At 39.5% G+C, this 25,152-nt stretch overlaps 1 protein-coding gene across 1 annotated transcript in view; it reads left to right on the top strand.

Annotated features, from left to right (window-relative positions):
• The window catches only part of LOC116736700 (protein O-mannosyl-transferase TMTC2-like), a 52,689-nt gene extending 30,857 nt beyond the window's left edge, over positions 1–21,832 (top strand). Inside the window, exons 3-12 of the mRNA XM_032589359.1 lie at positions 3,030–3,858; positions 4,437–4,551; positions 5,175–5,260; positions 6,140–6,324; positions 6,472–6,550; positions 7,612–7,733; positions 9,621–9,702; positions 12,308–12,422; positions 15,848–15,911; positions 18,991–21,832. Coding sequence (XP_032445250.1) covers positions 3,030–3,858; positions 4,437–4,551; positions 5,175–5,260; positions 6,140–6,324; positions 6,472–6,550; positions 7,612–7,733; positions 9,621–9,702; positions 12,308–12,422; positions 15,848–15,911; positions 18,991–19,179 — 1,866 coding nt within the window. The 3' untranslated portion in view covers positions 19,180–21,832. The remainder of the gene's footprint in view (positions 1–3,029; positions 3,859–4,436; positions 4,552–5,174; positions 5,261–6,139; positions 6,325–6,471; positions 6,551–7,611; positions 7,734–9,620; positions 9,703–12,307; positions 12,423–15,847; positions 15,912–18,990) is intronic.
• Positions 21,833–25,152: the final 3,320 nt, after the last annotated feature.

Genomic DNA, 25,152 nt, shown 5'->3' with positions numbered 1-25,152 from the left:
TAAAACAAAACAAAATGGAACCCACAGCACAATTGAACCCAAAGAACATGACATTTCATCTATAGATTCTACAACAGAGATGCAACGTTACTCAGAACTTTAACACTAATGGTTCCAATTGTTAACAGAAATCTATTTTTGCTTTATTGGCCTGTCTACACTGAGTTAATTAGAAAGCTTGATTAAAGTTAGCTGTAAATATCCTCTCTGTTTTTGCTGAGTTTGTTGGGTCGCAATCCGTTTGAAAGTCAATTAAAGAGCAATTTAGAAATTGACAAGGCAGCGAGACGCTGCACGGACCTCATTGGACTAAATACCACAAATGAATCTCCTGCTGGAATTGGCTTATCTTCCAGTACAAAGCAAAATTGGATTCCTCAGTTTCCTCCATTGACTAAGAATATGGGCTCATCCATCAATAAATGCATCCACCTTTTTGTGTTTTCATCCTGCTGTTGTACAATAGAGTGTCAATGTGAACATCCAATGTCTTTCCATTGTCATTTTCATGTTCAGAATGTTGAACTTCCAGAAACAGACATTATGTCTGTTTACAAATGATTTTCCAGAATTGGTATGCAATCCTTTGCTACTTCTCGTCATTCATAGACAAACGTTTCCAACAGTAAACTTGTCGGAGGGGAAAAACAGTTCAACAGACACCAGCAAGTCAAGTAAGTCTGCTTGACCTCTTATGGTTTCTGTCACCATACACATTTAAGCTTGCTTAAGCATGCGGACTGGAAAACAGCGTAATACCTCTTTACTCCTAGGCTAGGAATGAGGGATGAGTAAGATGAAAGGGTTAAGGATGATGGACAAGATGAGAAGGGGGTACATATGAAATCTGAGAAGCATGAGCTGGGTGGAGATGAATGAGGTATGGATTAGATGATAGGACCGGGCATTGGGCATGATGAGAAATGAGAAGGCTCTTAAATGAGTGATGACGAAGATGATTTGAGGCAAAAGGGTTAAGATGAGAGAACAGTAGGAAGAATGAGGATTGAACAGGATAAATGGGGTGAGACGAATTAAGAACGATTGATAAGGATGAATGAGATGAGAAGAGGTTGGTTTAAAGGATGAGGTAAGTAGAAAAGATTGAGGGAGAATGGAATAAATATAATAAGCAGCACGAAAAGGCCTATGGATGACGGATTGATGAGGTGGAGGAATGAGGGTTGAGGTGAACTGTGGATAATAAGAATACGGTTTAGAAGAAATTAGAAATTAACAAGATGAGTGTGATTAGAATTGACTATTATCAGAGGAGTGGGAATCAAAGAAGAGAAATGGCCCAAGTGGCAAACTGCCCTGAATGAATTAACCAGCTGAGTGGTCAAGATATGGTCCTAATTCTGACCCACAGCTGAGAATAGGACAGATGTACTTAATAAAAATGTTTTCTATCTAGGTTGTGGTTAAAAAAACCCCAAAAAACATTAACATCACCTAGTAATATATGAGACTTCATTTGAGTACACATACTCGCAGCACCAGTTCCCTGAAGACAGGTTCAAGCAGAGTTTACAGTACATTCATGCTTGGAAATAAAAGAAATAGGCTATAAAAGCAGGAAGCTAGCAGCATGGCTGTAATCACCATCTTTTATAATATCTTTTATTTTAGCCCCTTTGGTGGGATGGATCACGAATAGGAATTACTTTTGCAACAGGAGTTCTCCAGGTTTTCCCATCTCATTTGTTTTTGCTTGAATTAAAAATAACTTCTTTTTTTTTTCCATCATTAGAAAAATTTATTTGCGTAATAATTAATCCTTGGACTGAAACGATGTATCGCAACAGGAGACCTTGGGATTTTAAAATGTCACAATATTTCATATAAGGATGAATCAATCTAGTTGCAGTAAGCATAACATTAAGAACTGAAGAAATGCCACCTCCACTTTCAGATTATTGGTGTAGCAACATGACGAAGCAGGCAGATAAGACATGAATAATTTCAACACTATAGGAAAACATTATTTACACCTGGATTGTAGAAACAGATACCTAGTTTATTATGGAGCCCTTCATGAGTTCTGTATTTGATTTTGAATGTGGTTTAAGCAATTACGATCCATTCTCATTTTTTATTATCAACAGAAAGTTGACTTATGTAAATTGGAAACTAATATCTGAAACTTTTTAGGTACAAAATGTTTAGGTAGTGATTAATTCCTGGGTGGTGACGTGGTAGTATGTCAGCAGTATGAGATGTAAACTCCACCTGCACAAAATAAGCTCATTACACGTCACATTTAACAGTAATGCTGGCAGGCAACACTAATAAGGCTTTGGGGGTGGGGGGAAAATCCTCCAGTGCATGCAGTTTCGAGCACAACTAGGTCAGACTAGTAAATTACTAATATGTGGAAAGTTATGAAACTGTTTTGACACTTTTCTCCTTTCTGTTTTGAGTACTTTGGGATTTTCCCCCTCGTTATGCGTAGTGAAACCTCGCTGACTGTAAGGAATTTATTGGCAAGGCCAATCTAAAATGCAATAATCTTTTCCTGCGCCGAGTACAACCATACTCAATTTAAAAATGATTATTCCATTAAACAGCGGCTCATGTTGCTCCTTACCAAAGTGCTAATCACTGCGGTGCACGGCTGTCCAAGAGCGTCTTTCAACAGTTTGGGTTTGTCGCCATTCCCATGTCAACAGGGCGGTATTTTCTCTGACAACGATAACGTCAGCGTATCCCATTGTTACAAAAAACAGCATGTTATTTTCCCATGAGGGTGGTTAGAGGGAGGAAGCAAACAAAAACATTTCATTAGGTCTTATACTTTTTTTTAACTATAGCAGTGGATTGAGGAACTAAGAGTTCTCTAGAGTTGCACAAAGAAATGGATTTCTACTGGATATTACCTTGCTTATACATTTATAAGCATATGATAACGTGATTCATGCCTCTTTTTCAAGTTTTGACCTAAACCAAGAGTGTATATAAATATATGTGTGGGTGTATTTCCTTTCCCATATTTATTTAGTTGTTTTGCCTTTTCGTTTGTCTTTCAGAAAAAGAACCTAAGTGTTTTGCTGAGTCTCTGCATGCTGGCCTGCTGGGGAGTCATTTTGCTGTCAGTCCGCCTCTACTGGATGGGAAACAAGCCTCCAAACTTTTCCAACTCGGACAACCCAGCAGCTGACTCTCCACATTTTCTCACTCGAACGCTAACATTCCTCCATTTGCCTGCTGCCAATGCCTGGCTCCTGCTCTGCCCGGACAAACTCAGCTTTGACTGGTCCATGGATGCCGTGCCCTTGGTCAGGTCCTTGGCCGACTGGAGGAACCTTCACACTGCTGCCTTTTACTGCGGGTTGATCCTCCTGGCTTTGTTCGGCTTCCGCGGTGCTACCGTCGCAGCGAAGGAGACCAACGGGAAATCCCATCTAACAAATGGAAAATCGGTCACTAATGGGAATGGTTACCATGCCCCTGACACAAACCAAAACAGGGATCTGCCAAAACTCACTCTCAATGGGTCTGCTGTACCTCACCGCTGTTACTCCCACACATCCCTGCCCCCCACAGAAAGCTTAGTTGTGTTTTCATTGGGAATCCTGGCATTGCCTTTCATCCCGGCCACCAACTTATTCTTTTATGTGGGTTTTGTGATTGCAGAAAGGGTACTTTACATCCCCAGCATAGGCTACTGCATACTAGTTGCGACAGGTGCACGAACGTTGTATGTTAGACTGAGGACAAGAGCCTGCAAGGCTGCAATGTTGTGTCTTTGCATCGGACTCGTGCTACTGAACGGGCTCAAAACAGTTCAAAGGAACAAAGACTGGAGCAACGAAGAAAATCTTTACAAGTCTGGGATCCATGTGAACCCTGCAAAAGGTGAGAAGGTCTTCAGTTATCAGGATATCTGCTAGCCCTGTATGTGTGAGGTACCTTGCAAAAATGTCTATTTTCTTTGAACATTTTCACATTCTGTACCACTGCAATTACAAATCTACTTGTATTTTATTGAGACTTCACTATAAAGACTAGCACAGAGTTGTGCATAATTTGGAAGCAAAAATATGTCCACCCGATGGACCGACCTTCTTCACCTTGTGGATGGTGATGTGCAGAGTTAGCTCTGTGGCACACAATGTTTTGCATGTACGCTAAAATGTCACACGGTAGTCTCATCTGAGCAGAACCCTTTCTACTGGCATGTTCGCTTTGATCCAATATGGCTTATAGCAGAAATTTGTGTATGTTTTCCTTTCAATTCACGCTACTTTGTGTTGATCTATCATATAAAATCCATTGAAATTACATGAATGACAAGGCATGGAGTGTTTTACAGGATATGAGAAGCATTGCAAGACAGTGTAAATGAGTCCAATCTAAAGTTGGAGAATTTTCAGCAAAGACCAAGAGTTTGTTTTCCCATTTTGTGAGCATTGATTGACATATGTTTCCTGTAGCCTGGGGAAACCTGGGAAACGTACTGAAGAACCAGGGCAAGATGGCGGAGGCGGAGAAGGCATACCGAAATGCTCTTCACTACCGAGGAAACATGGCTGACATGCTGTATAACCTGTGAGTGTTCACACAATGCCACACCTCCTCTCTTAGCAGAGTCTTGACACAAATAAACTCTGATTCTGTGAGGAAGTGGCAGCATCAGACCAAGACCTGCAGAATAAAAGAAAGGCAGAAATAACTTAGAGGCTGCAAACTAAAATAGATCCAGTGCAGCAGTAATAGAGCTGGCGAGACACACAGCAAGAGTGTGACAGACAGGAAATAACTTTTGTGTGTCCCTCGAGGCTCTTTGTACCTTCTGCTCCTGATTTGATCAGTCGTGTTTGCAGAGCCTGTGGGAGAACACGAAACAATTTCTAATCCAGCAGGCGTCAAAGGTGCCGAACCACCCGACGGATCAGCGTTGTTCTGCTCCCGTCTCTCTTCTCCTCTAAAGTTGTGGGCATCAATAAGCTGCCAATTAAAAAAAAAGCAAATGTGTCATGTCATTCTAAGACACAGAGAAGCTGTTTGTGCGTGATAGATGTTAGGATATGTTGTACTGTTATGGTCTTTGAGAATATTTTGCTTCCAAAATTTCACTTATCTTTTTTTAGAAACTGTCAATTAAATTGGAGAAAACCTGTGGAACAATTTGTAGTGATGTAAAGTTTTCATACTTTTCTGTTTTCCATCAGGGGTTTGCTGCTGCAGGAGAACGAACGTTTCTCTGAGGCGCTGCAGTATTACAAGCTCGCCATTGGGAGTCGACCAACTTTGGCATGTAAGCCGAGTCTCATTTTGCTGCTGCCATGATATTGTAAAAACATACAAGAAAAGGGTGATCATTGATAAATTGCCTCCCTCCCCTTTGGTTTGGATTTGTCAGGACTGATTACGTGCCAGCCAATATTCTCTTATGAAATGCCGTAATTCTCCAGTTTTAAAGTTGAATCGGTCGCTTTGTGGCCACGACGTGATTTAAAAGCCCTCATTCAGCTTGACGGAGAAGTGATAACATTCAATCTCACACCCGAGTGCTCACATGTGAGATGATCGTTTGTCTTTAACTTTACCAAGGGCGACATTAAATAAAAAGAGAAATTTCCCTTCAGCACATTCAGTGTGATGAATTACCTTTGAATCTTTGTGAGCTTTATCTCTTCCAGGTGAACGCATTTCTATTCCCCACTTTTCCTGTATTTATTTAATCAGCTTTTTGATCTCTTCCTTTCCTCTCTGTCACCGTATTATTGCTGATACTCCATGATGCTTCACTTTCTGATTGATTCTGATTTTTAAAAATGATTTTATTGTGCTTTGTTACACTTGTTTTTATAATTTGTATAACTTAAATAGAGGGCTGTGTTTGAGAAAAGCGCTATCTAAATAACATGTACTTCCTATTCTTGTTGCTCCTCCTCACCATTTACTTTAGTCCAATTTCTTTTTTTTTTTTTTTTTTTTAGGAATGCCGGGATGTAGTTTATGTTTTTTCGGTAAAAAATTCAGGAAAAACAGGCTTTCTTTACTTTTTCCTAACAACGGATAAGGTGGTTCATTTCAAAGAACGTTCTGGTGGTTTGTTTCAGAAATCATTTTCCTTTTAATTTTGTGCGTCTATTTAACTTAACCCTTGTGGTCTCTTGATATTTACTCGCAGCGGCTTACTTGAACACAGGAATAATCCTCATGAACCAGGGAAACCTGGAGGAGGCCAAGCGCACCTTCCTCACTTGCGCTGACATTCCAGATGAAAACTTGAAGGATCCTCACGCCCACAAGAGCTCAGTCACCAGCTGCCTGTATAACCTGGGGAAGCTGCTTCATGAGCACGGCCAGCAGGAGGTTAGTTTTGCTGACGAGTTTGTATCCAATAGCACCGAAAAGACTAGAAGCAAAACTGCTAAAATAAAACTGTTACATAAATCATTTTGCTTCATGTGAAACGAAGTCTCAGCTTTTAAATTGTCCCCCCCCCCCTTTGTGCTGCAGGAGGCTCTGTATATTTATAAAGAAGCAGTGCAGAAAATGCCAAAACAGTTTGCACCACACAGCCTTTTCAACATGATGGGTGAGTTACAGTCGGATCCCGGTAAATGTGGAGTCTTTGTTTGCAGTCCAGTGTGTTAAGGGTTGAAATTGCACATTAACCACAACAGGGATTACTGCTTTTAAATGAGAACTCACTGTGATGCAAGTGCAAGTGCTCCAGTTTATGTGTGCTATAGAATTAAAACATACAGTAAAACAAATCGACTGGGCTCAATGCCGATTAAATATATGCGGACGCACTTTTGTTTCTTCCTTTAGAAGATGATTTAGGAAGACCTGTGTTAAACCTCGCTTCCCCTTCTGTGTTATTCTAACACTAATTACATTACTCAAAGCTCATCCTGATGACATAGTTGAGATTTCATGGGAATTAAATTCCTGGGACAGAGTAGAGAAGGATTAAGGAGTATGTTTAGTCAGGTGGTTTGAAGGTTTTAGGGAGCGGCAGTATTTGTATTAGTACAACGATGGCTAACGGATACTTTTTCAAAACTTGATGTCATTTAACTGGTTTGTTGTTACAGGCACCAGCTGCGTATCTTTCTTGAGATCCATCCCTACTGCCGATTCTTTGGATTTGTGTACAAAAATGTTAATGCTAGGAATTCTGGAGTATTATTCTTAAACGGGGTAGTTTTATGGTAAGGATAAAATATATATATATAAAACATAGTTCATCTATAGCATTAATGACTTACCATTGGGTTGTCTCAACCAAGTCTTCCTGCCCATGATACAGATTGGGGGAACTGAGATTTCCTGACAACCAATCCCAGTTTGGTATTTCATTTAAGTCAAAGCCGTCGAAAATAAAACAAGAGGATCCATACAGGGATTCATTAAAGTCACAGAAGTCACTCTTAGACCTTTGTCTTGACAAATTGTACCGATTGGTTATTCAACAGTTACTATGGTGTAACTAAGCATATTGAGTGAATATGTAAGACGCCCAAAAGACACTTCCATCTTCTAAAAATAATTTTTTAATCTTTTTTTTTTTTTAAACTTCTATAACTAATATTTATGTTAATATTGCACTTAAAATTCTAACTGTATGCCCTGGTGTGGGATGTGTTTCAGGAGAGGCCTATATGCGGCTGAACAGGCTGGAGGAGGCCGGTTACTGGTACAGAGAGTCCCTCAAAGCCAAGCCTGACCACATCCCTGCCCACCTCACCTACGGCAAACTATTGTCAATCATTGTATGTCCCTTTGCAGACACACAAACGTACACCGGCAATACAGATGTACTAAACATTATGATCATTCCAATGGTTAATAAGACCGAGGGTCTGTTACTCTAACAAACTGCTTTGTTAGAACTGTATAATTGTACGTTGAAATTTCTTTGGGAGTTAAAAGAGTTCAGATAAGGAATTTTTATTTGTAACTGAATATGTTCCTGGTGTTATTTCTGCAACAATGTTTGTTAAGAGATATCCCAGACAAAATAGCAAAAACTTGGAGCGGTAATGTTATGCTGTGCAGAAAAAAGATCTCATTTCCTCAGCTTCCAGCTTCTCTGCCATGCTGTGACAACAAAAGCAGACGTGACGACAGATGTGTTCACAGCTGAGCTGGGTTTAGATTGGGGGAAATGAACTGTTTGCCCTTTGCGACCCCCCCATCCCCACCCCCTCGAAGATGCATGACCTCCTTCCTTCCTCAGCCCTAGGTGCAGAGTTGAAGACACGGCAAACCCCTGAGGCTCCGCACAGACTGTTGCGTACTTGCAGCTGTAATCTTTCATGCCTCGATTCCACAGCTCCGTTGTTAGCTGAAATCTGAGGATAATGAAAACTTGTACTTACACATGTGTCTCCTCGAGTGGCCGGACATCTGCTTGGCTTTCTGGGACTCTGGGCGACAGAATCAAGGAAAATCCTAACGCACATCGACGTTCTCCGCTACGCAGAATGAGAAACAAGAGGATGGATGAGTCTTCAATAAAACAAAAGATGTCAGGCTTATAATGGAATTACTCCATTTCCTTATTAAATCACTTCAGTTTTGGCTGTAAACTCTCCGTCAATCAATGACACTGTTAGCGTTGGGAAAGTTCCACCTGAACTTTTGCGCTCCTGGACAGGATTTCCAAGAGTACAACTTTGTTTTCTCATCTCAAGCGTCAGCAGAGACTGTAACACCCAGAATGGTTCTTGCTGAGGTCAGGATGTCTAATGTCACACTCGAGTTCTGATATTTTGGGGTCCATGTAAGATGAGCAGTTTTTTTAAAAATGTGGTCAGCCAGCATTAAGCTAATGAAAGATATAAATGCTGAAGTTATTGAGACGCCCTACTTAATCATTGAATACAGATGCTCCAATCTCTTACTTGTCCACAAGTGGATAAAATAAACATCCATTTATAAACAAATGGTTCATAAAATAAGCGGTAAGCAGACAAATACATTTGTCTGCTTACTGCTTACTTTACAAATGCATTTGTTAACCTAATGAATTTATCACCAAATTCCCAGAGATTGTCATTAAAAAAGCTTATTTTCTCCTTTCACACGAGCCAGAAACATTTCATAAAATATCCCAAAGGACAACCTTCGGTTTTCATAGACAGTTGGGAGGAGAAATTTAGAGCAAGCAGCCAAAGGAAATGTGAAATAGGCAATCCACAGCGAATATTCCTCCTCATTCATTTAGACCATGTTCAGACACGGGAGGAAGCTAATGAGGCAATGTTAATATGGACGGCCCTCTCATTTCCTATTGAATGGCAACCCCACTGGCAATATGGAAGCAATCAGTGCTGAAGCATGAAGCAGAAGTGCTGCAAAGGAAGCTTTTTTTCTCTCAGTTTCAATGCTACTCCACACTTGTAAACACAGATTTTGTTTTTAAACAGTTGCTGAAAATGCACAATTAGACCTAAATTACATAATAATTAATGGTTTCGTTAGAATCCTGATAATTTATGCTCCCCCCCCCTCACCAGGAAATCAGAATAATTATACAAAATATACACAAATATGAAATGTAATATGTGTTTTGCTCTATCCTCCTCCTAATTATACCGAAACGGAAACATCTAAGCTTTATTACTCGTCGTAACTTGCCTGCAATTCTCTTTCAGGGGGAGAAAAACGAAGCAGAGAAATACTACATGAGAGCAATTCAGCTCGATCCAACTAAAGGAAACTGTTACATGCACTATGGTAAGAAGCAGAAAACATTTATTAATAGACACAGTGAACCTCTTTTCACTGTGAAAAGGTGTTTCAGATCTGTCGCTCATCACATTTCCAAAAATATCTTTGCAGTTTTCTCAGTAGTTGACAGCACATTGTTTTTAATGTGATGAACAAACCTAAAGTCGGGAGATTTCTATATGTTAAAGGCTATTATTTTAAAATATATTAAAGGTCATTACACTTTTTTTTTCCAGAAGATTTAACATTTTGTTCCGGTATTTGTTAGACTGACCCTAAAAGTTACAAATGTCATGATTTTCTCGGGGCCTTGGCTTTACCTGACCACTGATGATTTCACTCTGCCTGTAAGTCCCTCCAATGGAACTGATAGCCTAGAAGTTTCCAATTTGTTAAAGGCTTTTTTGTTGTGATCTACACTTGACCAACAATGAATGAAGGGAGGACTTGTTTGGATTTCCACTCTTTAAATGTACTCTCTGAGATGAGTTTAGTGGTAAAGTCATGTCACATCTTGGCTGCAAATTGACAGGGCCTTCTTTGATTTGAACATGTAAGCTTATAAAAGCAAACTGAATTAAAATGGGGATTAAAAGATTGACATTTTTTCCTCTTTTGAAGAGGAAGTTGGATTAAAATCTAACAGGAGTAGGGGGATTCCGTACCCCATTCTCCTTCGGGCCAGGGCCTGTTATTGATTGAATTCAAGATTTATCTGCAGCCCCTTTACAGCTAACAACACAAAGTACTCTAAGTTGACGCTCGCAGCTATTAAAGTGTGAGCCATTTGAAGTTTCGCAGACAGCGCGGACTCATGTCGAGATACAGAGTTTACTGTACGCTACAGACAGAAAAACATGGCACGGTGTTGCCCCTCCGCTTCTGTTTCATTCCAGACTAGAGAAACAGCCTCCTTTTGGTGCTCCACGTTAATATCTCTAGGATATTCAGAGGAAATGAAAACCGTCCTCATACTGAAAGCCCCGTTGTGCAATGCCCTCTTTCTCCCCTTCCTTATCTCTCTCCGTCCCTCCTGCTTCTTTCCCTCATCTGATATCTTTTCGTTTAGCTTGGTCGGCAGCAGGAGGTCTGTTGCTGTCTTTGGAGCGAGCTGTTTCCTGCTCCGATGCCCTCACGCTCTTTGCTCTCTGTTGTTGTTTTTTTTTCCACCATTATCTTGTAGTCTCTTGCTAAAGGTGCTGTTTTTTTGTGGGCTGTTTCATTTCTTTATCTGCAATCTGTCTGCTGCAGTTATTGTTGATTTGCTGGATGAGCCTCAAGTATGAGTTTGTAAGGGAGTGACGATATCAGTCCACAGAGTCCCTCAAAAGATAAATACGCGGTCATGCCCGTGGGAGTGCACTCGAATGCTGCAGACGAAAAGCTCCTCTCTCCGGTCACTGTGCCCTGCAACACATTAAATAACCCTCTACGCGACCCAGTGTGGGCCGCTTTCGTTCAAATCCACTCACAAGGCAAAGCAAGGAACCTCATCTGAGCCTCCGCACATCCCTGTCCTCTTTTATTTGGCAACATCTGTCGTCGGGCTCCGCTGATACTTTACGGGCACTTTGTGAAAGCCTCACCAGGTGGCGAGACTCCCCCAGGAGAGCGCATGAATTACCTCCATCTCGTCTTTATTCTGGAACAACAGCGAACAAAGCAATCACAGCCCCACGTTTTCAGTCGTGTCTCTCGTTTTTCTCTTCCTGTCCTTCAAAGTTGCCAATCATCTGGGGTCCGTCTCCAAAAGCCCCCCTCACCCCCGTCTTTTTGGTTTACTTTGACAAGTAACTCCCATCACACCAAAGCAGCATGGTATGAAATGAGAATTGAAAGCCTCCCCCCGAAGAAAAGTAATTCAAAGAAAAATCCCACGCGCTTCAGGAAAAGGTTCTTTTTGCTCGCTAGCTGAAAGAAGCTTTAAACCTCTTATAACTGTTGAGCTTATATTAGCGCATGTTATGCCCTTAATGACAAAGCTATATTGTTTTTGGAGGAAATTAGCAGTGGTGTGAACAAAAGCTGCTCATACTGTATTCAGCATAATAGCTCTCTTCTTTGTTTTTCCTAATTCTTTGTCATTTTTAACAAAATTTATCAAACATTTTGACTCAATTACTATACTTATTTGTCTGAATTTGGGGAATGTTTTTAACTATCTTCTATTTTTTTTTGTCAGCAAGATTGCAAAAATGTACTGATATGGTAAAAGTTGTCTATAAAAATGTCTGTTAAAGTAGATTTGGTTAGGAAAATATGATGCCTAGCAACTTTTCAGAATAGAGATTTTTTTAGAATTATGACATGAACCTAATGATTGCAAAAACGGAGAAAAAGCCTCTTAAAATGCATATTTTTGAACAGCACTGCAGCTGAAATGCACTTGACAAACAGATAAAGGCATATCAAGGATTCAGTGTAATTAAATGATAGGTGTTAGGTTTAGGGTAGCATATTGGAGACAGCTTTAAAAGTAAACCATCATCTGGGAACCACAATCTTATTCTTCGATTATTTATTCCATATTTTGAAGTCTGCCCTCTGTTCTGTTGACACCATGCTGATGAAGGGTGAATAGAAACAAAAGAAATAATTTGTGCACCTCCAGGTCAGTTCCTGTTGGAGCAGTCTCGCCCTAAAGAAGCGGCGGAGATGGCTGAGAGAGCTGCCGAGCTGGACATGGATGAATTCGACGTGGTCTTCAACGCTGCTCACATGCTCAGGTCGGCTGCCGCCGCTCGTAAACATTCAAACAACTGGGGGGCTTCCCCACCTTCCATGGATGGCAACATGTTTCCAGAAATGTCTTGGAATTCCATATCTGTCGCCAACTCTTTGAGCATTTATGGTTTCATTCCAACGCTGTGTTTTTATGGTGTCATTTCAAAATGAAAGTCATACGATAAACATAGGCTGTAAAGATCTATGCAGTTTCAGTCCGTCTTAATGAGGTTTTACCCCGGGGCTTATAAAGAGAGCCGCTGGAGAATTTTCCTTCATAAGTCTGGCAAGCGCATCCGCAGGCAACTTATAAATCCTAAAGAGTGTCAAAAGGGACTTCACACAACCTCCCTCTCCCAGCATCTCCGTAGCTGGATGGAATATTGGAATGATGAGCCTTAATTCTTTTCTGCTCGACATATCTGCTGAAGTCATTACTGCCTGCCGGCATCCCGGCGCAGAGGATTTGTAACAATTCGACATTCCCGGAGCTTGGCTGTGGTTTGCTGCTGAAAGCACGGGAGTATATCTAGATGACAGATTAGCCTGCCGTGTTCCGACTGACTGGTTCTTTCAGCCGCGAGGCTTCATGACATCAATCCAAAGTGATTAGGGTTTAATGATGTGACAAACACCTGTTAGCGCTAACGCGCGTTGTGGAGATGAGCCGCAAGTCTTGGCTTGTGCAGATTTTTATCCAAAGTCGTTAACAAAACTGGAACACCCAACGAAAGCCGATATGTCTTAATAACATATTTGAACTAAAATGAGAAATTCAAGCAATACGAATGAACAATGAAAGCAGTAGAAACGAGTTTAGGTGTTCTCTAAAATGCAAAAAAAAGTGCTGAGGGATAAAGAAAAACACCCCACATTTATTCCTTTTTATAACTGCTAAAAAGAAGCACAGTGGCACACGACTAAAAGATCACTAGTTAGCGTTTTAATGAGTTTTGTCTAGTTAAAAACGTAACTTGTTTCAGTGTGCTGCCAAAGGTTTTATGACACATTATTGTAAGATCGAAGGAGCTATCTGAGATCTTCAAAAAGAAGATTGCAGCGTTGTTAGGTTGTTGGAAAACAGCGTAACTTGAAATCGGTCATTTCTGAAAGAAGTCTCCAAAAACCCTAAAACATCAAAGGGACTCCAGCAGAATCTGGCTATATGATGTGAAAGTTCATTTCTGCACAGTCAGAAAGAGACTTTTAAGGGAAATGTGCAAGAAGGAAAACTTAAGTCCAAAGACTGAAATTTTCCCAGAGAGAAGACCAGAGCTTCTGGGATAATGTTCTTTGTACAGATTTGTCTAAAACTACCCTTTTTTTAGACCAGTACAGAGGACATGTGTTATAAACCAACATCATGGGGAAAGAAACTCATAACTGTGGAGCATGGAGGTGAACGTGTCATGGTTTGAGGTTTCTTTGCGGGAAGAACTGGCTGAAAACTTGGAAACAGAAAGTCGTAAGCTAAGGAAAAGCCCAGACCTTGATCTTTCTGAGGACGATTTGAAATGTGTCATGCATGAAAAAACATCTTATAATTGAAAGCAAAGACTGGGGTAAAATGTTCATCTGACTCATATCTTTGCTAAACCAGGTGACGATAACTGTTAGAGTTTCATTGGATATATATATATATATATAAACATTTGTTGTCCATGTGCAAAAAAAAATCGTTTTCTTTTCCAGAGATATAAATTAGATTGCACACTAATATGGAACATTTCCTAGAGTGAAAATTATTTCGGATGGCTACATCTACTTCAGCCTTCCTGAGTCTATGTGCTCTTTTAAGGTTCTAGCATTCCCCAAAACAAAACAGAGGGACGAGGCAAAAACGCTGAGAGTTTGAACCCAAGCGAACTCAAGAAGCTGAAGCCATGTTTTGCTTATGTCGCAGCTTTGTGAATATAAATTGCATTGCCAGGAAGGATTTAAATTTTTTTTTTTTTACTTTATTAGTTTTGGCGAAGCGAACTCTTTGTGTGTTCTTTGACTGTTTTTCTACGTATGGAACGCATGAACTGTTGCAGACTAATGTATCCGGCTGTGACATGTGAGGGAGGACTCACTGATGTTTCAAGGCTTTTTGGCTCCAGTCGCCTCTTTACATCCGTGGGATCAGAGTGAATGCTGACCAACTCCAGTGTTACTAACAAGTGTTGCAACACAAAATGCTTAATGCTTTATTTCATCATAATCTACCTTACGGAAGTCCATGAATGCAATTTTCTGATCACTTTATGGAAGCTAAAACTATTTAACTGCTTCATAACATATCAGTTCTATGTTAAGGTCAATATTTAGAGAATTACACGTTTTATTTAGCAGTTTCTGTCTATCCACCCCCTCATATTCAGATTTTTTTGTGGCCTTTGGAAGTCCACTAAGTGATTAAGTTTATAAAAGCTGGGTGACTGGCAAGGGATACCCTGTACAGGCTTTGTATTGATAAATATTGAGCTTGTAAATGTTATTCAAATAACTAAATCTTCTCTTTTATTAATTAACCTACTTTATTGATACATTTTTAATAATTAACACATTTTTGCTAAGTCTTTTGCCATTTTTTGTGGGTGGAGGTGTCCCAAGGAGCATGTTTATGTGTCACAAACATGTTCTCGTAATGAGCTGTATGTAGTATGCAGTCTGCAGTGTGTAATTCAATGCATGAAGCAACTTGGCTGAAGCTAAGAACTGAGTTATCTATAAAGATTCAGCAGTTGCTGTACGTGCAAAGAAAAGGTAATGAATACGTGAGTGATTTTTCCCTACTGGAAAGGTTTATGTACCCAAAAATATTAAGCAAGGTCTGGATACTTGGCACCTCAATTTGATCAACTTTAGGGCATAAAGAGAGGAGGAAGAGAATCCCAGTTTCTGCCTGATGATCCAAGTGCAAACACTGAAAAGGTTCGCAGTGTACCAGAGGAGAAATATATATGCTCCAGAAAAACACCCTGTATCATATCTCAGATGTATTCGTTCTGCTTCTTAGATATATAAAATCAATATAGCAACTCATGCAACTCAGAGTTGTTGGGATGAACGACACTAAACACAGGGCGGATTTTGGAAAAAAAAGACTTGAGCTTGAGGCTTTAACACAGTTGCAGAGCTACAGAATAATTTAGATGAAAGCAGAGTCATTTGTCAGGATGGCTCAGACCTAAATTCAGCAGTGATTATCTGTAGATGTGCAAAAAGTAGTGCAAAGGGATCACACAGCGAAATATGGTGCTACAATGATTGAAGGAAAGTATCATTTTCCTTCCACTTTTCAAGTAAGCAGTACTTTTGTTGTTGTTGTAAAAATAGGCAATACCGTGTTGTTTGCGTGACAAGTAATGCATGAATCCTACAAAATAACATAAGGCCGGGGTCACGGGTCTTTTTGAAAATCTGTGTTCTTCTTCCTCCTCAGACAGGCCAATCTAAATGAAGCAGCAGAGCGGCAGTATAAACGTGCAGCCAGCCTCAGACCAGATGTAAGTACCCGGGCCTGTTTGCACTTATTATGGAACTGCTGCGCACACGTCTGCTCTGTAAATTCAATTTACAACACCGTACACTTTTTCCCCTGCCCCCTCCCCAGCCCTCATCTTTCTGACATCGTGGTACTGTTGCTCCAATAAGCCTGAGCACAAAGTAGAAACGGCTTATTTCTGCGAGATGTCATCTGAATGTGCTTCAGCAATCACGACAACAGAACGCGCGAGAGAAACGAGTTTAGCGGTTATTGCCGTCCGACGTCGAAGTAAACACTCGATCATGTCAAACAGGCGAAGGAGCATTCGGGGGGTGATATCACGTTGCTTGATGTCCGCACACATGGCTAAGGAAGTTTGGAGATATTACATCCTGTTTCTGTCTTGTGTACATCAGTCACTTCAAAGACGGAGGGTGTGTGGAGGTGCGCTGGAGGAGAATTAATTTAAAATCGGGGGAACAAGGCCTGGAGGGGGGAAAGCTTCTCTCTGTGATTTGTTATGGTCGTCTGGTTTGCGATTATGGGCTCTGTAACTTATGCACCGTTACAGTGAAAAAAAGCTTTGACCTTCATGTCTCCACTGCATTAACCAGTTTTATATAGCTGCACTCTTTGAAGCTGTCTCTTCAAACCTTCCTTGTGTGTCGTTTCCCTCCAACCAATCCTCTCAGATTAGTATAAGTGCACCAGATGCCCCTTAAATGATATTTTCCATTATTTCAGCCTGTTAAAAACTTAAATGTGTGTTGTTGTTTTTTTTAAGTAATCTCATCGTGTAAGTAAATTTAGCCCTACTTAGGGTTCACACATCTGCATTTTCCCAAATAAAATCAAATTCCGATTTTTTTCCCCCTCTGTTAAAAACAAGTGGTCTGAAACCTATTGGAATGCAGCCTGAAATCCCTCATGGACACTCTGAGACACGCAGAGGGCTTCTCTCGTCATTTGTCAGGATGAGGTGGGGGGGTTTGTCTCTGACATTTTTCCCTGCACACATACTGCCTGGTGAGCGACAGACTCTCAAATATCAGCTTAATCCAATAGTTTTCAGGTCATGAAAGATTCAGCAGTTTCTGTACGTGCAAAGAAAAGGTAATGAATACGTGAGTGATTTTTCCCTACTGGAAAGGTTTATGTACCCAAAAATATTAAGGAAGGTCTGGATACTTGGCTCATGTTTTGGTCTTTGGCGACTACAGTATATTCATTTAATATATTCAGGGTGGGTTATTACATAATATTCCCCTCCACTTTGTAACATCAGCATGATGCTACCTCTACTATTCTTGACAATGGGGACAGTGTGTCCAAGTTTCAGCCTCATAACTGTTGCTTTGAGGTCAAGTTGAACAATTCGGACATAATCCTTTTTCTATGTTAGTCTGTCTATTTTGTGTAATACACTAGTAACACTGTGCAAACACAGTCCTGATGATACAACCACTATGTTTGGCATTTTGGTCTTAAAAAGCCTCATCTTGACTCCTCTATACATTGTGTCACTTGACTATAAAACTTTTGTCCAGAAGATATCTGACTTGTTCAAGTTTTGCAAATATCAATCAGGCCTGCAGGTGTTGATTTTAGATCAGGAGCTTCATTTCTGTTCTGCACTCTTGTGAATCTGTGGCAATGTAAAATTGGCTTCTCTGATTGGCAAACGCTAAGCTTCTGGAAAGGCTCTCCAAAAGCCTCAAACCTCCCTCCGGTTGAAAATGTGCAGAAATGACGGATCTGTGCCAAGAAGACAAACAATTATAATCAGAACTTCACACCATTTGGCTTACTGGTTTATTCTTGTAGGGCTAGTTTATGTAATTTCTGTCTGTAATTTCCATAATGACCTGCAGTGGTGGTTGGCAAAGTACTTCACTAAATGGAAACTCCTCTTAAAAATCTGTAAAGCATCATGTAATGTCCAGTGAAAAACACTTAAGGACTTAAATTCTGCAAAATAAGAAAATCTGGCTTCTTTGAAGCTCTATTTAAAGAAAACGAGGGAAACGCTAACGTCTGTGAAGTTCTGTATATATGTAATATTTCAATACAAGTTCTTCTCTGGATGTCCCACAGAACAGGCTTCTGCTGTTTACAAAGGCGGAGGAATCCACATTTATCTGAATAAGTGCAGTTTGTCTCACCTGTGTAAACGAGTGCTGTGAGGAACATTAAACAGAACAAAGTTCAGAAGAGCTCTCACGCTTAACTCATGCGAGTTGAGGGAAAACCAACGGTTACTAGCTTGTTTGCTACAGTCGGGTGTGAAAAACAAGATTTTGAGATCAGTCGGGGGAAAGTGGAATGTTAACCGGTGACACGCAATCTTTGAGAAGAGACCAACTGTTGTGCTTGAGGAGGAAAATGTGTGAACTAGTTGCCAGATTTCGACCCATGCATCATGCTGGGAGTGTGTAGGGGCCCGGGAGCAAAGCCAGATCTGTGCAGTAGGAGATTTGCGTGTATTTGTCAGCTACATTTGCTAAGGACATTGTAGATTCTCAGTGTTCATTCACTGTTTAAAACCCCAGGGATTTATTCTGCAACCTAAAATATATGGTTCTTGGATGAACTGTAGCTCATATATAAATACTGAGCTCTAGCTTATGCAGAGACTTCTAGCTACCTCTCTGTTTGGTGCAATACTTTGATGTTCAGCCACTCCTGTTACTGTGGCCAACACTGTACATCTTGAATTATTTTACTCTTAAGTAAATTTCATCGCTGCTAACTTATTACAAACAAAAGTGTGTTTTCTTCAAAACAATAAAACTCAAAGTTTTCTTTTGTGAAATCTCTTAAAGCTGTTGATGTGACCCCCCCCCAAAAAAATGCTGCCACATGTAAGGAATTCGTCTCCTACAAAAAATCTGGCCAGGTTCCTAAAACATGCATCTCTGATAAATAGCTGTGTCAAGCATAGAGTTAAGAAGGTCAGGTTTAAAATTGTTTGCCCAAATAAGGGTATCAAGTTTGGCAATCCTCAAACGCAACACCTCACATCACTCATCATTTCTAAGGCACTAACTTTGCCTCTTGTGATGATCCATCCCTCCTTTTCCCTCCCCCTCCTCCTCCAGTATCCAGCTGCTCTGATGAACCTTGGCGCCATCCTTCACCTGAACGGGAAGCTTCCCGAGGCGGAGGCCAACTACCTACGAGCCCTTCAACTCAAACCTGACGACGCCATTACTCAGTCCAACCTGCGCAAGCTATGGAACATCATGGAGCGACAGGGGCTCAAGACGAAGCAGAGAGGGGAGCCCTAAACTGAGAAGACTGCTGTCTCGTTTCGTTGCGGTGCTCGAAGCATGGAGCGGGATGGACACAAAATGCTCAGTCGAGTTCGGGGATGGTCAAAGTTGGTGTGATTGAGGTTTGATGGCTAACTTCTGCATTACACCGCAGTGTTCATTTGGTGGCTCAGACTACTAAAACTAAATCTAATGGTTCTTTTACCATAAATGTGATACAGCTCTTGTTAAAGGAGACAAAAACGGAGAGATGCACTGAGAAATTGGCTAGGGACTAGCTCCGACCAGTGGTGTCAAAAACTCACAAATGCTTTCTTTTCTTCAAGCAGTAAACAAGTAGGCACTAACAGCAGCACAATTCAGGTTGGAATCTGTTGTGGGAATTAGGGAGGCATCAGAGGAAGCTCAAAATTGGCAGGAAGCTGCATCAAAGGGAAGAGAGAGACCTCGGCAGATACCAGGTGGACTGGGGTATAAACATGGACGGCCTCTTTGAAATCTCAGAGTTATGGCAAAAATCTTCATTCTCCAGGACAGTGGTTCTCAATCTTTTTCTCGCGAGTACCACCTCAGTACATCATTGACATTTTTAAAACAGTAACACAACAAGACTTGGACTTTTGTAGTTTGTCAGATTTTTTCTTCTTTATATCAAAATGGAAACACAGAAAGAAAAGCGGTGAGTGTTTGGTTGATAAGTGCAAGTTTTTTACACTTGCTATGAAATCCAACATGGCTGCCATGAGTTTAAACGATTGGTAATAAACAGTTTATTTGCATTTCTGAAAGTATCTAACGATCACATTAGGAATTGTCCATGTTCTACTGTATAGTCTCTGTTAGGGAATATGCTTCTTTAGAATTAAAGTTATTGAAATGCTAAGATTTACATATCTGTCAGTTAATATTTCTTATAGTAGTTAGCTTATCACTGAACACTGCAGTTAGAGTTGATATCTTTCTCTAATCCATGTTCCAGAGTGAAAAATAAATAAGTAAAGAATAAAGCACTAAAATAACCAAACTATTCTAAACTATACCAACATCAATATCTGACATAAGACAAAATGTATTTGCACCAAAGAATTTTGCTTTCTTTGTCCTTTTAACATTTTTTACACAAATATAAACTATAGAGGGGCTTTTTTATATTTTATCCAAATTTTATACAAATAAAATTTGATTTGATTTAGATTTTTTTGGGTTTGCAATGCGCATAGTTTGATGCTTTGTAAAATATAATCAATGTTTTAAATCAAACAACAAAAGCTATACTTCACATTTTGACACAAACAAATAAGGTAAACATAAAACAAATGAATCATATATTATATTTTATTTTTTATCCGGTCTTGTTCTGGAGGAGGGGTTCAGAAAATTACAGAAAAGTTTGAGAACCGCTTGTTCAAGAGATTCCACATGGAGACCGCGCTTTACAGCTAACAAGGCTAGCTGCACTAATCGTGCTCATACCTAACACAAAACACTAAGGACATCCAAATATTAACTGTCTGATCATATAGTAATTTATATATAAATAAAGACTGACCACTTAGGAATGGAAGACTAGAAAAATGTTTTCATAAGCCATGAGATCAGTAAAGAATTTTGTTAGAGATCAACAACAAAACTGAAACCACAAAAAAATTAATAACTAAAGCGCAAACCGCAGCATTTCCATAAATACTGAGTTGACTGTAACTTTACTGTTGTGTGTAACAGTAACTTAAATGAGGGGCTTACTGAAATTGTTTAAGCTGAAGCGATTTTGAAATGTGTCGCCATCAAGTGGTGTTTTGTGTCACTATTTGCTTTGACACAAAGGGAAACCTACATTTTACTTGGCCATCATGGAAAAAAACCTATTTAATCATCTAAAGGCAGCAAAGCATGAATGTAGCATCTTGCTTCAGGCTTTGTTGTTTTTAGCACAAAGCTAACCAGCATTTTGTTGGTTAAATTGCATGATGTTTGCCATTCTCATTTGTTTTTTTTAAATGTGAGAAGAATTTCTTTTTTTAAAAAACAAAACAAAACAAAAAAAACCTATTGGTCCTGGAAGAGAACAAGGCATATAAAGAATTCAGCGAGATATTTTGGTACAACCTTCTTAATACAAAGATTCCCCCCCCCCAAAAAAACAAAAAACAATAGAAATCCAATCCAGCTGAAAACGTGAAGATTTGTACATTTTGAACATTTCAGGCAGAAAAACAAAAACGTCTCAGTGGTGCCAAAGCCTGTAATGAGTTCTCAAGCCTTCGGTGCCAAGCAAGATCTGTAAACACTCGTATTTTGTTTGTTGTGTCAGACGGTGTTTCATACTATGTGATCAAATGAAATTTAATTTATTAATATGTGTTATAAATGCCAACTTTGTGCCATATCATCTCACCCGTTTTCTTTCCTCCAATCAGACTGTAGAAGGCGACATGACAGTTTTCTTTATCTTTAGTGTTTTTTGTTTTTCCTCTCTGCTCAGGGATATCAGGTTGTGATTCCTGTGACAGAGCTGAAGATCTGTGACACAGAGAGAGCTTCTTCACGTGTTAGGTGTTCTTTGTTGATCGTGGATGTTTATTTAATTATAGAACACGTCTAGCTGAAACCGTCTGGTGTTTTGTAAGAAGTACAATGAAGACTTTTCCATAATAAAAGTAAAAGATTTTTCGAGTGAGTGTTTCTTTCTGGAACTTAGATGAACAGTTGAGGAGTAAAAGCGCGGGACACGATCAAACAGCTTTTCACGTCTTGATTCACGGAAAACAGCTTGAAAAATATTTCTGTTCACATTTTATTCTGTAGCCCTTTCTTTAAAACAGTGTCTGTCATCCAAAGTGAAAACATACATGTATGTGGTAACATATTAAGTTAAAATCCTGAATAAAATATATCCAGACTAGATCAATAAAAAAAACACAAAATCCAGTCTTCAGCTGGAGTTCACTCTCTCCATCAGCACACAAAAAAATTACAGCAGTAGTATCTGTTAAGTCTGTTTTTCACTCCTTTATTAAATTCTTCTGGTTGCAATATCTAAACAAAGCAACAATTAGCAACAAAAACTAAAATTAGATGTCTGGTTGCAAGGTGTTAACATCTCAGTTTGCTATGAAGTATTGCAAAAAGAAATATATAGCGGTGTTTTATTCTACAGGTGTACATATACAGATTAAGCCAATTAAACCTCTAAAGTGTGTATAGAAACACATTGATCCATTGGCTGAACAGCTTCTGAGAAAGCAAAGGAGGGAAAAGCTGATGAAAACATGCCTGAGATCTTTTAAATCTCAGTCCAGTTTAATTCCCCTACAAACAACAGAGCATAATGACTGACAATCATTCAGTGACACACACACACACACACACCCACACACACACATCCCGATGAGCTAATTAGAGATGGATACGGAGCCATTATCAGCATGTTGATACCATCCAATCCAACAGACATCAAAGTGTTTGTAGATAAAAAGGCAGCCTTGGAAAACACCAAGCGGTAAATATTTAAGAAGAGATCAAACATCACTCAGTTAATAGCTTGGAAGAAACTCAGAAATGGTTTCGAAGTTTCAAACTTCTCCCCCCCCTTCATCTTTTCCAAGTTAGCCCAAAATGTTTGGGTATTTAATCAAAATGTAAAAAACCGAGGATGAAGTATGAGGTTTTCATTTGCAGATAGAAAGCTCTTGCGTGAATAGCATAAAATTAATTTAAAGTAATGTCCGAGGTGATTGCATTCTAGCTCAGAAATAATAATAGTAGTAATGCAACGGTTTAGAATTGAACAATACACAAAAAACAGAATAGAATGAAACACAAAGAAAAAATTGGATTGTGATTTTGTTTTAATTCATGTGGCATATGATAAGAATAAATAAATAAAGTCTCATACATAGTTTCTCAGATATTTGCTTATAAAAGTGAATGAGATTGCTGATTTGGTGGCATACATTTATGCACAGCTCCTTCTTGATACAACAGCGCACTCTGCTGGCAGTTTTTATGAAGTCCATCTAATTTGATATATTGTACATCTCTTTTTTACATTAAATTCTGCGGCATCAATAAAAAAAAAACAACGAATTTACATCAAACTATTTTCGAAATATTTAATCATTTTAGCTAGCAGGGTGGTAACATAAAGAGTCTTTTTAAAAATATTATTTCAGATTGCAGTTCCCTTTTCCCCTCAGGGTTTCAATTACCGTAATATTTCTAGTCAAACACACATTTATGCTGAAAAATCTCTCTCTGTATATGAAGATTGATTTTTACAGAATATCCTTTTATTCTTCAGAGTAATTGCCGCTATAAACTAATGTGGGGAAGTTTAAGCTTTAATGTTTTCTGCTGGCTCTCATTTCTTCCTTTTGAGCGTTTATTGGCAATAAAGCCAATAGTGGCTTTATTGCCTTTTCTACTGTCAGCAGTAGAAAAGCAAAAGGTAAGCAGATGTTTACCTTTGTTAATAATTTGCATTAAAAGACTGTACAGCATGTTGGAGCTTAAGATTTTGTTTTGTGGAATTGTCAAAAGCTGTACGAGGAAATCTGCAAGAACTTCTGCAAAATCCTTCTATTTAGGATTTTGGTAGAGGCCAGGACCTACCTAATACTTCAGAAAAAAAGATTAATAATTTATGTTAATGACTTATAATATAAATATGCATCTGCATGTTTCTTCCACTCATGCAGTCAAGAAGCAGGAGGCCTTAATGGACCAAAAGAGGTTAAAACAGGAATGAAGAAGCGTTGATGTGGTTCTGCAACAGAGTTTTCTTTTGAATACCTAAATCTTCATTTTGTGATTGTAACATTTTGTAAAATCATAAACTTCTAAAGAAAATACAAAAAAAAAATCTAATAAATTAGTTATAAAACAAACAGTCTCCACTGTAAATTATTAAATCTGGGCTTCTAATGAAATGTGTGGAGCTTTTCCTGTAAAAACTCTTCTCAACAGACTAAAGTTCATACTCAATAAGATATTCCGGATATATCTGATTTGGATCAAATATGATGAATATCATCAGATCGTCGAGATCATCCACACAGCTGTCGCGAAAATTTTCAAGACTTCCATGATCTGGTTTAGAGAAATAAAACTCTCCAAGTTTCGATTTCCCAACCATCACCCGAGCAAGAAAGATCACTTTAGTGAGTTTACCGTTTGTTGGAGCTCTCCTGTTCTGCAAATGGCCCCGCTTTGATGGTAAAAAGGGTGAAAGTGGTCCTCTAAATGCAACGACGGTGTCCTCAGGCTTCTGGTTCAGTTCCTCATGAACCGGCCTCACAGCTGAACGGGACACAAACATGCAGGAAGCTGCTTTTTTGTCACTAAAGCTGAAAAATTTGGTTTACGGTTGTTTAATCAACCAAACTATAAACAGACTGAATGCAGATTCAGGCTTAAGATGGAGATTCTGAACAATCAGAAGCTTCTCTCAATAATACAATTGTTTCATTTATTCTTGTTACTTTGGCATGTGAAGCTGATAACTATGACTGCGTGTCTCGGCTATTGAAGATGGGAGGGAAAAAGTATACTTGTATATACAATGTGATGCTGTCAGTAATCCTGTCAATCCAAGCACATATCAGTCCATGGTTGGAAGTCTACTGTATGCGGCGATGACAACAAGACCAGACATAGCACAAGCAGTGAGTGCAGTGTCAAAGTTCAATGCAAATCCAAATACTGCACATCTGACTGCTGTGAAGAGGATTCTTCGGTACCTGAAGGGAACTGTTAACCTTGCTCTAAAGCTGGGGTGTCAAACTCAATTTCACCAAGGGCCACTTCAGCATATTGGCCACCCTCAATGGGCCACATTGACGGTATAAATCAGGAATGCCCAAGTGCAGTCCTCCAGACTGCAACTTTTAGATGTGTCCCTGCTAAAACATACCCCAGACAAAAAGTTGACTTCCCTCATTAGCAGCAACTCAGTTCTGTAGAGGCCTATGAATGAGTCAATGATCCAGG

This window comes from Xiphophorus hellerii, chromosome 17, assembly GCF_003331165.1.
Source record: "Xiphophorus hellerii strain 12219 chromosome 17, Xiphophorus_hellerii-4.1, whole genome shotgun sequence".
Classification (NCBI taxonomy): domain Eukaryota; kingdom Metazoa; phylum Chordata; class Actinopteri; order Cyprinodontiformes; family Poeciliidae; genus Xiphophorus; species Xiphophorus hellerii.
This window is presented reverse-complemented; position numbering and strand designations above follow the sequence as displayed.